Source organism: Mustela putorius, unplaced genomic scaffold (assembly GCF_011764305.1).
Source record: "Mustela putorius furo isolate JIRA1106 unplaced genomic scaffold, ASM1176430v1.1 tig00003869_pilon_pilon_pilon, whole genome shotgun sequence".
Lineage (NCBI taxonomy): Eukaryota > Metazoa > Chordata > Mammalia > Carnivora > Mustelidae > Mustela > Mustela putorius.
Genome location: NW_025422021.1, coordinates 14,108,652 through 14,123,816, shown reverse-complemented (window position 1 = coordinate 14,123,816; position 15,165 = coordinate 14,108,652). Strand labels below are relative to the sequence as shown.

General features: G+C 37.6%; 1 protein-coding gene across 3 annotated transcripts in view; it reads left to right on the top strand.

Moving 5' to 3' along the window:
* Window positions 1-15,165, top strand: part of XIRP2 (xin actin binding repeat containing 2) — a 74,325-nt gene that overhangs the window by 21,628 nt on the left and 37,532 nt on the right. For all 3 annotated transcript variants that reach the window (XR_001178105.2, XM_004744005.2, XM_013052036.2), the window contains 2 exons: window positions 2,940-3,100; window positions 8,255-8,392. Coding sequence is in view for 2 of the 3 variants with exons in the window: in XM_004744005.2 (XP_004744062.1) it covers window positions 3,044-3,100; window positions 8,255-8,392 (195 nt within the window). In the remaining variant the exon portion in view is untranslated. Of the gene's footprint in view, window positions 1-2,939; window positions 3,101-8,254; window positions 8,393-15,165 lie in introns of those variants that run through there.

Here is a 15,165-nt window from a genome sequence, read left to right as displayed (position 1 = left end):
CTAGCAGAAATGGTCATTTGAAAAGTTTGTTTTCCCTTCCTTTTTCACAGACCACTTTAGCTTTGTCCCATATTCTTTCACAGTCTGATTTCTATACCTATAGGTATGCAAATCTCCCCCTATTTTTCCATAGGTATTTTATGAGCATCTTTACTTGTTCTTCTGTGTCACCCCTCTCTTTAAAGGTTCCCTAAACTCATTTCACGGTGTTCTCCAATCTCAGTTGCATTCAAGCCTTCTGAGATGGCACAGTAAGAGGTGGGGGGACCAATGTCCCTGTCTTCTTCCTCACCTATCCCTAAGAAAGGGGCTGGCTAGGGGTACTTGGGTGACGCAGTCAGTTGGGCATCCAACTCTTGGTTTTGGCTCCAGCCATGATCTCAGGGTTATGAGATTGAGCCCCAAGTAGGGCTCTGTGCTCAGCATGCAGTCTGCTCAAGATTCTCTCTCTCCTTCTCCCTCTGCTTCTACCTACCCCAACTCTTCTCTCTCTCTCTCTCTCTCTCTCAAATAAACAATCTTAAAAATAGGGGGCTGTCTGATCAACCTTAAAAAGTTATATCAGGTGTCATCAACATCAAGATAGGAGCAGATAGATAGAGCGTGTTATAGTACACTGGGCAAGAAAAATCACTTATCAGGTGAGGAAAGGATAAACATTGAGTTAGAAGGTTAAGAAACTATGGACACAGCTTGTTAACTCAAGGTAAGGTTTCTACTCTATGACTATCTGTGTAGGCAAATACTGATGGGAAAGAGAGAGAAATTAAGATGTAGTGTATTTTCTGTGATCAAAATGAAAGCCCACAAGGCAATGGAATCTGAATCTCTTAATAATCAGGCCATTGATTTCCTGACCATTAATCTTGGGCCTTTCCCTGTAGGATGAAAAATGATAAAAGTCAAATATCTAAAAAGTAAATATCATCTGTAAATTTTAACAAAAATAAATCGCTGACTTTCTGTTAAGATAACTAAAAGAATGACATCTTTTATGAATAATATACAAAATGAAATTTATATTTTAATGTGGAAAAACTTTATGGAGTCAAGTTCAGTAAAATCTATATAGTGATCATTCATAACAAAGTCATAGTACAGTTGAATAGAAAGTGAATTCATCTGTGTAGATAGATAATCCACAGGGGAAAATAAAGATATACTTTCTTTACATGTGAAAGACTTTCAGTAGCATGAGAGAAAGTCTTTTTATCAGAATCAACTGGAGGAATGTACTTTTGTATGGATATGAGATTTTGAATGTCAGGTGAATTTCACAAATAACTGACATTTGTTATGAAAAAATCAGTGTTGATCAGCGTTGTACAGTCATGGTGTGCATATATCACAACTTCGTATTCTCGTATATTTTGTACTTATATAAAGTAAAATATATTTACAATTTTAATTAAATATGTGAAAATGTTTATTTGAATAAGAACTCCCTATGGAAAATCAGATACTCAGGGAGCCAAAACAAATAATTATTCATTTTTTCTGGATCACAGAAGTTGTTCTCATCTGTTGTGTACATAAACCTTAAAAGAAACTAAAAATAGAAAAAGCAAACAATTCTATAAGATGGTTCAGTGTGGGAGCTGGGGAAGGAGGTAGGAAGAACAGGAAAGGGAAGAAACAGCTTGGTTATCTTTTACCAGGAATTGTTTGGGTCTTGGTTTACAGTGATTAAATTAAACCTATCCAAATAACAAAGTACACTGAAGAGCCCTGCTCTGTGAGTTCCAGAAATTACCAGTCCAAAGGTGAATGGCAGGGGGTGCATGAACGAGTAGTGAATATTCATGATACAGGCGTGCATGCACACATGTACATGTGTATCTCTATGTAGATAGGGACCATACACCGAATGGTCCCAGAAAAAGCCCTTGCAATGATATTGGAATTAGGGTTTTTGAAACTGAACAGCAAACCATCAAGCAAAGTGATAACAGCGAAGAATACTAGATTAGGAAGAAAATCAAGTTTTGAGTCCAGCTCTGGCACATGTAACTGAAGAACCATGGAGAGTCCTTGTCTTCCTTTCACATAAGGAAACACTTAGACATGTTTCCATATGCCTAAAAGGAGCTGGTTAGAGTAGGTTAGACTGCATGCTCTTGAAGACCTTTCTGTTTCTAACCACTGTTATTCTGTGATCATGCAGTCAATCTTTTGCTGTGTTTCCAGGCATGCAATTCTTGTTACCCTGTATTTTTGTCAGATAGATGGCGTAAATGGGAGAATATCAGACCATCTGAAATGGGTGACTGACAAAGCTTTTTCTAAGAGTACTATTATTTCTTTCTCACGTAACACATGTCTCTGTGAATAAAAGAAATAAATCCACAGTCTATAATTCTCATGGCAATCCTTTATATTAGCTAGATCCATCTCCTCGAGTGTTAAGGGGTGGAGAGAGAGAAGCAAATTTTAGACTTGCTAAAGATTTAGTCCACCCATCAAATTAATTAATTGTGTGATCATGGGAAAGTTTTCTAACCACTGTGACTCTCTACGTTCTTATCTATAAATTTCAGAAAAGAATAGCACCTACCTCATGAGGTTCTTAGAGAAGTAAATGAGATCATGCTCTTCACAGCGTTTAACCTAAATTCAACACACGGTGCCTCAGGAAGGTTCATTATTAACATTATGGAACTCTTAATAACTGTTTTTCATCAAAGTAATCACAAGAGTAAGAGTGGAGACAATATTTTTGTTTGACGTGTGCATGACCATATGCCCCGTATAGGCATTTTGTAGCTTTGCTTGAAAGCTTGAAGAGGGTGACTGTGGGACATTGAAAACACGGTACTGTGAAATGTCGCAGTCTGTTTTATAAGAGCAGATATTTAAAATGCCTTTACTGTTCATAAGGTGCTGCTATTTTCTTTTCAAATCCCGAAACACATATCTGAGTGCGCTACATTTGCTTTCAGTGACTGTTGGCCCTAACAAACCTGCGAGTGGATTTGCGGAAGACGGTGGTGCACAGAGCGAGGGCACGTCAGACCTCCAGGAAGTGGTAACCTTGAAGGAGCGGATGGAGAGGTACCAGGCAGCTGTTTCCAGGGGTGACTACCGCAGCTTCTCTGCCAATGTAAGCTGCTCCCAGTGGTTCTGCACGAGGCAATGGGCTCACTGAGGTCTGCGCTTCACACACCCTCCTGCCTTCGCAGTACAGGATAGGGCAGGGCAGTGGGATATAGTAGAAAAAGCAGACCTAGTTTGAATCAAAGTCAGAAGATAATGAGTTTAAGCTTCAGAGCTGCTACTTCCTCACTGTGAATTTGGGCCACTATCCTAACCCCTCTCTGAGCTTCAGTTTCTTTAACTGCAAAATGGGACTAGCCATCCAGCACAGAGGGTCTTAGAGAGAAGTCAAAGAGATAATTTACGTGTAAGCCATAAGGCAGGGTAGAAATGTGTTATTATTGCCATCATTATCATTTAACCTATAGCTATTCTCCTCAGGAAGGTTGGAAATTAATTTCAGATTTTAATAATGTGGGTCTGCATGCTGCCCTCCTCGGTCTCATGGATAGTTCATTTAAATTCACTGGCAGTATCTTTTTTTTTTTTTTTTTTTTGCTTTTCTCATTTCTCTGTATGCACTAAATCCATTAGGAGTAGCTTAATCAACATAGAAATGAGGGAGATTAGCAATGTAGGCACTCTGATAAACCAATTATGATTATAGGAAACAGCAGGATTCAGTAGGACCACCAATTTTTAGAGCCAAAGCATAATAAAGTCATATTCAAAAGAATTTGTTGGGTTCCATCATCTGTGGCCTTCAATTCACAGGGTTTGATGAGTCATTTTATTAGTAGCAGCTTTATAGCTTAATGGAATGTAAGGATACTCTTTTATAATCATAATCTCCAAATTAGCAAAGTTGTTCATTTAACCAAAAGAGAAAGAGAAAGAATAGCCAAGAAGAGTGGTGTTCTAAAATAGCCACTCTTAACATTCTTCTTTACAAATTATTTAGAGACAAGTCTAACTGTGCCAAACTCATTAACAATATTGTAATTCCAAATGACATTTAAGTTTCTACATAGTCATTAAAATCCATTTCAGATGCAGCATGGATTTTGAATGAATGTACAGAAATCACAGAAGTAGCTTGAGCTCTTCCAAAATAAGCAGAATCACACCAGTGCCTCCTGCCAGTCTTCTTAGATAGCGCCCCCTGCTGGATCGTCAAGAAACTTTACTACAAATTAGTGTTTGAAATTGGAGAAAAGACTTTTGGGGAAACAAACAGATTTTGAAAGTACCCAGTGAGAGAAGGGTTATTCAGTAAACATTTTATGTATATATATTTAGGAAGACTTTTATCTTTACAGGTGCTAGGAAAATACACCGTAAGACAAATTTGTTTTTATACAAAAGAGAATATTTAAATCGGGCACTAAGAAAACTTGATTATCCCACTATTTAATGCAAAAATGAAACGTTAATTATATCGTAAAGGTAGCCTACATGTAAAGAATTTAATAATCCTTTCTTCTCTGCCCATGTATAAGCAAAACAAACTGAGGGGAAGTGATTTATGGGAGATCACGCATTAGAGACAAAGCCAGACTAAACCCCGGTGTGTGGACTCCCGTGCTCTTTTAACTGAATTCAACTGCCTCCTCTCACACAAGAAAGCACCTGTGGCCCAACAAATGCCGTTATTTGGTTCGGCCCTAAGTTAATATTATGCAGATGTTGGGGAGGAAGAGCCCATATATTATCTCAGAGAAATCCTGGTAAATATCTAAAGAAAAACAAAGGAACTGCCTTACTGCCTTATCTGGTCAGACATATCAAATGTCTGTTCAATTACAAAATCAGGGAAACTGCCTTTAACAACATTTCTGTCTATACACATAACTGAAGTGTTTTATGTGTAAAATCTGGAGGTCTCTGATTTGGCCCCAAACTGAATCCATTATGTTTCAGTCACACTGAGATCAGTTTCTCCTGGTCCTTGCCTTAGCCAGATGGCTTTTGGTGGAACCTAAATAAAAGTCATGCCTGTGGAAAGGCAGTGGTCTGCGGAAGAGTCCCAGAAGAGAAAGGGGAGGTGACATTTGTTAAGCGATGAATTAAAATGTCAGATTCTGTGCTGTGAGATTTTATTTCTGTTATCTTTTTTAATGCAAGAAATATGTGGAAAATATATTGTTATTCAGTTTATAAGAAATAAAACTTGAATTCTAGTCTGAGATCATAAGTGTCAGAACTTGGATTTATCCAACCCCCAAATTATGTTATTTCTACTATGCCCAAGGACCCAACAATAGTTCTTTGTAAAGACAATAGATAATTGTGTAATATATTAACCCAAGTAAGTGTCAGGTAGTTAAAGTACCCTATTATTTTTTTTTAAGATTTTATTTATTTATTTGAGAGAGAGCATGAGAGGGTAGAAGGTCAGAGGGAGAAGCAGACTCCCTGTGGAGCTGGGAGCCCAATGTGAGACTCGATCCCAGGACGCCGGGATCGTGACCTGAGCTGAAGGCAGTCGCTTAACCAACTGAGCCACCCAGGCACCCAAAGTACCCTATTATTGAAAGGAGTTAATGTTAAGTAGGTATTTAAATTAACTGGTTAATAAAATGATTTAATTATTATGGGCATACCCATTAGACTCCGAATCTTATTTCCGAGTCCAAGAATAAGAAACATTCCATAAGGATAAGCATAAAAAGGTTTAACACAAAACAACCTGTTAGGTAGTCGCTTAGAATACCGTGGATGAGGTGAACTGTGTAGCATGCGGGGCTAAACAAGGCAAAGTCACAGGCATGTTCTTCTGAGCAAGAAAGCATCACTGCAGCTCGTGCCCACAGACGGCTCCTTGAGCAAGTCCAGCCAGATCACATATATAAATGTTCACTTACAAGTTGAGCTAAAAAAAGAAACCACATCACCACTGCTCAATTATAATTCAAAAGACTTTCTCACTTAGGTGGGTGAGCAGCAGTAACAGTGTAATAGAAGGACTACGGATAAAATTCATTAACTATATGAATTTTTGCACCTGTAATATGGTCTGAATCCAAAGCACAATGTTAAAGAAAAGAATGGATATATTGGATTTTTAATCCATTTGGTAGATGAGAGGCAACATGTTCAGTATAGGAACTGATATTTTTGTGAAAATGCACTTATTAGGAAAGTATTTAGTCATTAGCATGATTACTGAGGCTTAGTAGATTAATTTGCACATGATTTGGACCTTGTTTATAGTTGTTGGAAAGAGTAGATTTTTTTTCTTAACAATAATTGCCTTAATTTTCATAATTTAATACTCATATATTATCTATGTTTGATCAATCACGGAAGGCCACTTATGTACATTAAATGTCAGGGAAGGGTATGAGAAATATTATGACCTTAATTCACCCTTTCCCTTCTTTATCTTAAATTTCAAAATAGATGACACACTTTCTCATGACCTTAACATGTATCAAATGGCAGTAACTGACCAGGATTTCTATTTGAAGTTCGTTGCAGAATTCATCAGAATATGTATCTAAAACACCGAAGGATGCATTCTTTTATTCCTTCTTCCCATGCAGCAAATATACATATTCTTAGAAAGCTTATAAATTTGTTAAAGCATCCATTTGGATTTGCTAGTAATTCTGATAATGCCTATTATTAATTCATTCTCTGATATTTTGGAATATGGGAAACCCCAAGATTACAGTTGTGTTTTTAGTATCTGTTTGAGAAACTGCATATGGGGTCATGATTTCTGGATCCCAGCAGTCCACAGTCCATAGTAGGGGAACTTCAGCTCACAGACATCAAGTTACTTCCAGGTCTCAAGGGTTCAGGGTTATGTCAGGACTGGGCCAGACCTCAGGAAACCTCCTGGGATTTGAAGGGTTGCTGAATCCCTTCCCAGTTTGAAGCAGTCCTGGAAGCTTCTTGGAGGAGGGCTGGTTGGCATGGGGCCTGTTTGCTTGAGAGTTGTCATTCCATCTGGGCTTGAGTGCCTGCTGGGCTGGGGAGTGTGTTGAATCATCAGAACCAAAGCCCTCAAGTTACCGCACTTCCCACAGGGGCATAAGATCTGACAAGGCTCCTCAGTGTTTTTCAAGTTGCTCCAAATGATGTCTGTTGAATAAGGCTTTCTGTTCTGCAAAATGCCTGTAGTAGCCTAGAATCTTTCTAAGCTTAAACCTTCCAAACTAAGTCCTGCAGTATGCCACTCCCAGAGTAGTTTTTCTGCCTGTCCTTTCGTACTCGGGATTAAGACAGACAGCAGTCATTAAGACAGATATGGTTTCAAATTCTAGCTTCTACTCACACTCCAGCAATGAGAACTTAACAAGCTGCCTTACATGCTCAAACCAGATGTCAATTTCCCCATTTTAAAATGAGAATAAATGCCCATGTCTCACAGAATATGGAGAAACATCAAATGACAAGATATATGTAAACACATACAAACCACTCAAACCACTCAGCACTAGTATTTTTTTTTTTTTTTTTGTCACAGAAAGCGTTTATTTACCACAGAGGAAACCAGGAGCTGCCGGAGCCCATGCCCGGCAGCCTGAGCAATGTGAGTAATCAGGGAGAGGGAACAGCAGGCAGGAACCCCAGGAAATCACATCTGGGTAGTCTCCAACCCGCAGGTCTGCTTGGGACAGGAGATTCTCTGGCTGGGCTCTCGTGTTATAGCTCAGGGAAGTCAGCTTTGACAAGCAGGCTTCAGTATTAAGTAGCTGTTACTATGACTGATATTGACATTTTTGCATAAGAGAGGCTTATTTTATTCATCTTTAGTGGTTTGAATACATTTTGGAATGAGTCAAATTTTTTAATATTCTTAATAATGCGTTGTTTATGTAGATGTTTGGGATTTTAATGACAACCTTACTGTGAGTTAAAATTGAATCCATTATTCTAATTTCTTCTAGTCTGTGTATTATTAGAGAAATACATCCTACAATCCTATAGGTCTCATCTCCAGATATCAAAATCTATCTGAGATAAGGAGAATTAACTCAATATTTTGAAGTTCCTTCTGACTTTATATCAAACACTGATAAATGAGAAAACAACATGGAGAGATTATTTTTTATTAAGGTTTTCTGTAAGGTCCTACTGAAATAATTGTGCGTGTTCACGTTTTTTAATATACCACCCATTAATAATTGTCAACTATAAAAAATAATAACTTATAAGTCCCATCTTGAGCAAATACAAAGCTGAATTTTCCTTTTTTCTTAAATTGTCTTAGATGATGGAAGAATCTGGAATGTGCACAGTGCCTGGTGGTTTGGCCAGAGTGAAGAAACAATTTGAGAAGGACAAATTTGCTTCTTCTTGTAATACCTTGTCTCAGTACCAATACCAGCACCACAACAGATCTGAGCAGGTAATGTGACTGCAGGTAAATGGATAGAACACTTGTGTTCTCATTTCTGTGCCAAAGCAGAAAGACTCCTGTTTGCTGGTACATTTATTTTCATTACTCATTAACAAATATTGTAATTTTAAGATGCTTTAGAAAATCATCTTTAAAGCATATCAATGTATTGATTTGCTTTCTTGGAGCATTTTTTCATATTTCTAGGAAACCATGCTGGAATATTTTTCTTCTCCACTTCTCATGTTTCAAACATAAATGAAAATTAAATAGCCTGGGTTAGTCAACAGGTAAATAGAAATGTTGAAGGCCACGTTTATATTGAGCCTCTGCTTCTAGGTTATAATTCATGATAAACTATCCACTGGTTGTTTTTATAGATTAAATATGAAGCATTATTTAGCTGATCGTTGTGGTTAGTTTTCTGTTTTCTTTAAAATCATCAAAAATTGAGTAGTAGAACCCAGATGTTACATAAAACTGCATAATGCAACTACTATATTTTATCTTACATAAAAGATTTTCCCCCATTTCATTCCTCCATTATCATAGATCACCAAATATTGTCATGGGTTATAATGATTTTTGAATGTGAGAATCTCAGTAATAAAACCCATTAGACTGAGCTCGGCACTTTGAAAAATAGTAATTGCACTGTAAACAGCTGTATTTAGGTCCATGTTTTCCATGAGGAAGAGAGTAACTGGGGTATTTCTAAAATTTTGTAGTGGAAGATAAAAGGTGGGTTTTTGTTCATTTGGTTTTTGTTTTAAGAAAAATCTTTAGGATATTTGGAGTTACCTATGTTTTTAAAATTAAGGCAATTGTATCATATAATGTGGGTGGGGGAGGGAGGGGAAGAATATATCAAGCAGAACGATTAAAAATCTGATATGTGAAATAGTATTTGTTCTCTTTTTCTGGCTTTGTCTGAGAAGTAAAAATTGCACAATATAAATAGCTCAATGAATTTAGGGGAAGAATTAACTTTGCCTAAAGGAAACAAAATGTAAATAAGAAATTAAGACTAGATATATTTGTGGTCTAATATATAGCTGTTGCAGCAACACAGGAGTCTATAAGTGAGTCAGTTGTGTGTTTGCTTAAAACGGGTCAACAATACAAAATGTTGTTAGTTATCATTAATAACTTAAGTAACAAATTCCAGATGGAAATCTGTGTATGGACAGATCTTTTGTTTTGTGAGGAAACATTGTGAAAGAGTGTAAGAGCTATGGGATTTGTAGATCTGACTTTAGAGCCCCCCCCTACCCGCCGCACCCCTCCACCCCGCCACCTACCAGCTGAGTGACACTAACACAAGGACACCTTCACCGTCATGGCGCTGGGGAGTCCCTCAGGGCAGCATTCTCAGAGGCGAGCGGCACTTAGCTTAATGCTTTGCTATCATCATCTTGAAATTCTTAATACTTTTAGAAAAAGGGATCTGGGCCTGGCATTCTCATTTTGCTCCAGGTCTGGAAAATTATGTAGTCAGTACCACATAGACCAAATTCATCCCCTCTCAACTCTCTGTTTCTGATTAAGATGGGGGTATCTGAAGAAGGATTTGTCCATGTCATGTGGAGGTCTCATATGACAAAGAGCAGTTTCCATAAAGTATTTCATTATCCATGAAACCTGAAGTCAGTTAGGACTCCTTAATATTGCAAGAGAGAGAAAGCCCAATCAACATTGGCTTAAGCCAAGTGGAACATCATAGATTCACAAACATGCAGTCTTGTGGAAGGGAGATCTGGTATCCACTCCAGTGATATATTGGAGCAGCTGGCTTGTACCAAGCCTGTGGTTATTAAGTGTTTAGGAATGTTGCAAACCAGATAATGTCATGTTAATAGCTTGAAATCCGCCACAGCCAGAGTATTTGAAATAGAGAAATTGGCAAATACAACAAATCAGGAATATTCTTTCTTTCTCTCTTTCTTTCTTCCTTTCCTTCTCTCCTTTTTATCTCTTTTTTTCCTTAAGAACCCATTGTTAAATATGTATTTCCTTACTATTAATGTATGGTCTCAACAATGTCCCTAGCATAGTAGTTAAGAGCATAGAAACCGGAGCCAGATTACTTGCGTCCAAATCCATACTCCTTCATCTATTAGTTGTGTGACATTAGGCAAGTTCCTTAGCTTATCTGTGCCTCAGTTTCCTCAATTATAAAGTCAAGATTGTAATAGTTCCTACCTCATAAGTTTGTTAAGTGGATTAAATGGATTATATTTGTAAAGTGTTTAAGGCTATGCCTGGCCCATTGTAAGCATAACACAGTGTGTATTAAAAAATAGTAAGTATCACCTTCAACATATTTCTTTACTTTTCTTTCTTTCTGTTTTTTTTTTTTTTTTCTTAACCTCACTTCTTCTGGGCTGGTCCCATTCTCACCCAGGTTTCCCCCAGATAGTAGTAAAAAAGATGCAGAGAAAAAGTGAGATCTTTTTCCCAGAAGTTTTGGGACCAAGCCTTACTGCATCTAATTGACTATAAATGGAACACTCCCATTCTTCCTAGAACTAATTGCTACAGCTGGGGGACACTGATTGGCTGAAGCCCCTGTACCTGTTGACCTAAGTGGAAGTTCTTGGCATTCAGTTATCAAGGGAAAATAAATGGATACTGGGTAAAAGCACAACCCACAGCAGCAACATATAAATGTTACACACAGACACACACACACATACACACACACACACACACACACACACACACACACACATACTATAAGCTCCTTGAGAATGGAATCTATTATCATATGCGGTAGTCCCTCCTCTGGAACATGAAATATTAATGCCTATAAGTATAATAAATAAAACCATGCACTAGAAGTCTGAATATCTGCAGGACCCTGGGCAAATAGTGACCTCTCTGAACTTCAGTTTCATTATCTACTTGTAGACATATTAATAATACGCAAAAATTCCATGGGGAACGACTAAGCCTTGGTCATGATGCCATGTAATATAAATAATATATAAAAGAAACATGTTAGAATAAACTAGTAAATATCTTTTATTGAACTGTATGCTGAACTCTGTGGGAAGATGAAAGAAAAAAAGTCATCTGTACTTAAAAAATAAAATGACTAATTTATAATCCTTATTACAAATTTGAGACACACATCAAATTTGATTATAGAGGGGAAAACATAGAAAATCATGTCTTAGCTATTCACTTAAATTTTTACAGCTATCTAATGTATTCTAAAAATTGCTTCTCTTATCAGTGGGGATTGAGGATCTTTACAGGTAAAGGCAGATAGTTAATTCTGTCTTCCCAAAGATGTTGTCCACCCAGATGGTATTTTCAGTCTGCTTGTTGAAAGTACTTGAGATTCACCTCTCTGCTAAGTCTGCCCTGGCAAAAAAAAAAAAAAAAAAAATTGTTAACATATAAAAACTAATACTAATTTGAATATCAAATTTAATTAGACTTAAGAAAGAGCGTTTGTTTTGAATTTCTGACTGTGTTTGATGTCACAATTACTAATAATCTTACAAGGTGTAATAAGTTCAATCTCCCTCTCTCCTTTCTAATATACTAAAGTCAGATGTTTCAGGGTAATTAGCTATTTGGTAGTCGTTTGGGAGATGAACAACAGGGCTAGACAAGTTTTGGAAATTAAGCTATCTCTCAGGTTAAAGATCCCTCTGTCTGCTGATTGATCAGACTATATTACCAGACTGCCTTTTATTCAAAAAGGGATTCTGAAATAGAAAAAAAGAGGGGGGGAGGTATAAAATATAGGAACTTTATTTATGCCATCTGGGATAATGTCCTATTTATATATTCTAGACTTGTCATGCTTCATGGTTCTGCCTGTTTCAGTTTCACCACTGCTAGCCTGTGGAGAATCCTTATGTAAATTAGAAAAAGCGGCCACTCTGGACCATCAGAGCCACTGGGTGAGGGAGGCGTGGGGTGAGGGTTCAGCTTCTTAAAAGAATGTGTTGAGGAAATGTTATTTAATCTTTTCCCGAATTCTTTTTTTTTTTTTTTAAGATTTTATTTATTCGTCAGAGAGAGAGAGAGAGATTGAGCACAGGCAGACCAAGTAGCAGGCAGAGACAGAAGCAGGCTCCCCAGCGAGCAAGGAGCCCGATGTGGGACTCGATCCCAGGATGCTGGGATCATGACCCGAGCTGAAGGCAGCTGCTTAACCAACTGAGCTACCCAGGTGTCCCCTTTTCCCGAATTCTTAAAAGGGTGCCTTGAAATACGCTGCAGAAAGTATTAGAATGCATGTGTTATTGATGTGAAACGACCATCATCTCTTTTCTGAGTTCATTTTCACTTGCCTATACTATGGTTTCCGTGTTTTCAAGACTTTCCTTTCCTTCTTTTTTTCTTTTTTAACAGCCTTATTGAGATAGAAGTGGCGTACCGTAAAAGTCACCCATCTTAAGCATACAATTCGGTGGCTGTGTAGTGTCTTTACAAAGTCATACAGTGTCACTGCTATCCAATTTTATGACATTCCCTGTCACCCCCAAGATAAACCTTGGACTCATTAGCAGTCTCCAACATTCCTTTTTGTGCCATATTTTCACACTCAGGATTTGACCTTCATCTTCTCACTGGAATGTCTTTGTTTTCTTTCCTTCATACTTAAACCATCCTGAGTAGCTCTTTGCTTAATTTTGGAGTCCTGGAAGCCTGTACTCTTCTGAGGTTGCTTGGTTTGGTTTGGTGTTTTCTTTTCTAAGTGGCTTAAGTGGGAAGGAGAAGATGGAGCCCCCCAAATTTTGGAAGTAATCAGTGCAACACAGCACTTAGGCGACTGCTTTTATGTGAAAATGGCTACACCAAATCCATGTCAAGAATGTGAGGTCTTCCTGACCGCTCCTGCGGCTGCCCTTCACGTGGGCCATGAGGAAGCTGCAGGCCAGTACGCATCTTTCTGTATCTATCTGCTGTCTCAAAAACCCAAATGCAAACATTAGCACTCTGTAAAGTTACATGGATTTGAAACAATCCCTAGACAATTTTAGGTTGATAGAAAACATTTTTGACAGCTTGTAACAGATATAAGCTGACATCTGTGTGTTTTAGACTCTTTAAAGGTGACCCATCATTATTTTCTAGCAGACTAAACATTTTTCATCAGGGAAATGTCCACATTGCAAAGCATTTCTCATATAAGTGCTTTAAACCTACCTTTAGCTTTCTGCCGTGTACGTAATTCTTCAAAGTCGTAGATTTCTATTGACAGCCCCAATCTAACCTAAATCTCTATCAACAGATAAGTTTATAATCAAAAGTGTGTCTCATATTGTATTTTAATTGTGTATGCTATTTTTTAATAGTATTTTTTAATGACTCTTACAACTTAAAGTAGCATCATGCAAACAGGAATCCAGAGTGATGGGCAGGCCTGCTGTCTCCAAAGCCAGACAGCCCAGGTTAGAATCCTCTGTGTTAGCCTCCTGATCTCTGTAAAATGAGGATGAAGTAGCGAGTGTGTTTTAAGAATAAAATAAGGTGCTCCATGTAAAGTTGTTAGTAAAATGTCTGTCATATATGAATTGTTCAATAAACACCAGCTATTATCATCAGCAATATTTCCGCTAAAGCTAAGAGAGCATAATCAGGTGCTAATTATTCTCAAAGGAAAATATGATTCATAAACATTTTATGTATATGTAAAAAGACAAAGAAGGATAACATTGCTCTATGCCTCACAACTCACACACTTCAAATTTTTTTTTTCCTAATTCTTTGGCCCTTGGAGACAGAATCATTTCCTAGGAGCTCATTAAGTAATTAAAGATTAGTTTAAAATTAACATCTCTCTGAATGCTTTGGGCATCTGTTGTTCTGAAGTAGTCAGTAACTTTAGTGCATATTTTAAAAATTATAATAACAGGTCTCCTTCTGAGGAAAAAGTGATTATCCCCCACTCTAGGTAATGACAAGATGAGGGCGATCTCTGGGAAAGCCAAAGAAGGGAATATGCATAGGACATACTTTACACAGGTTCACTGCCGCCCTGGGATGCCGTTATGAGTAAAAGCATGTTTTTTCAAGTGGGAGCAAATGAATAACATAGCATTCGCTTTTGAAGACTGCTTTATTCACTGCTTTATTGTGACATGATGTACTGAGAGGAAAATATAATTAATATATGAATTGAATCAGGCAAGAGAGAAAAGAGCCTACCCTGCTTGAATAAATGAGGAAAAGAGAAAGAGTTGAGGCAGTGTTGATTTTTTCCATCTCTGCAAGGGCTATAGTCTCTCAGCTCGTTTTAGTTGATATGTGGAAGGGAGAGGAAAACATTTGTAAGGGGTAGAACCTACCTTGTGACATTTTCTGGTTTGTGCTTCGAAACAATGAAGTTAAAATACATTCCACCAGTTGTCTGAATAAAATATAGTAAGTGCTTTTTTCAACATCAATGCTAATATGTACAAATAATAAGAAATAAGGACCCCTATTTGCCAGAGAGCCATTTCTTTCCTTGACACCAGCCAGGCTATCAGCCTGACCTTTCTCCAGTGAATGCACATAAATTTCCCACTGGCCAAACCATTTAAACCATCTTATACGACTCTTTCTCAGTGCCTATTGTGAGTGAGCTTTGGTACTGAAAAGAACACAATAAGATTAATTTTTGAATGCTGAGTTAGAATCAGAAGACCAAGAGTTTGCTAAATAAAGCAAGCAATAAAACAATGGCCTCGACCAACTGAGGTCTATAACCCACTAACCATCAGGCCTGTACAAGCTGGTTTATGCAGAATTTGGTTCACTCAAGTTATTTATTAATC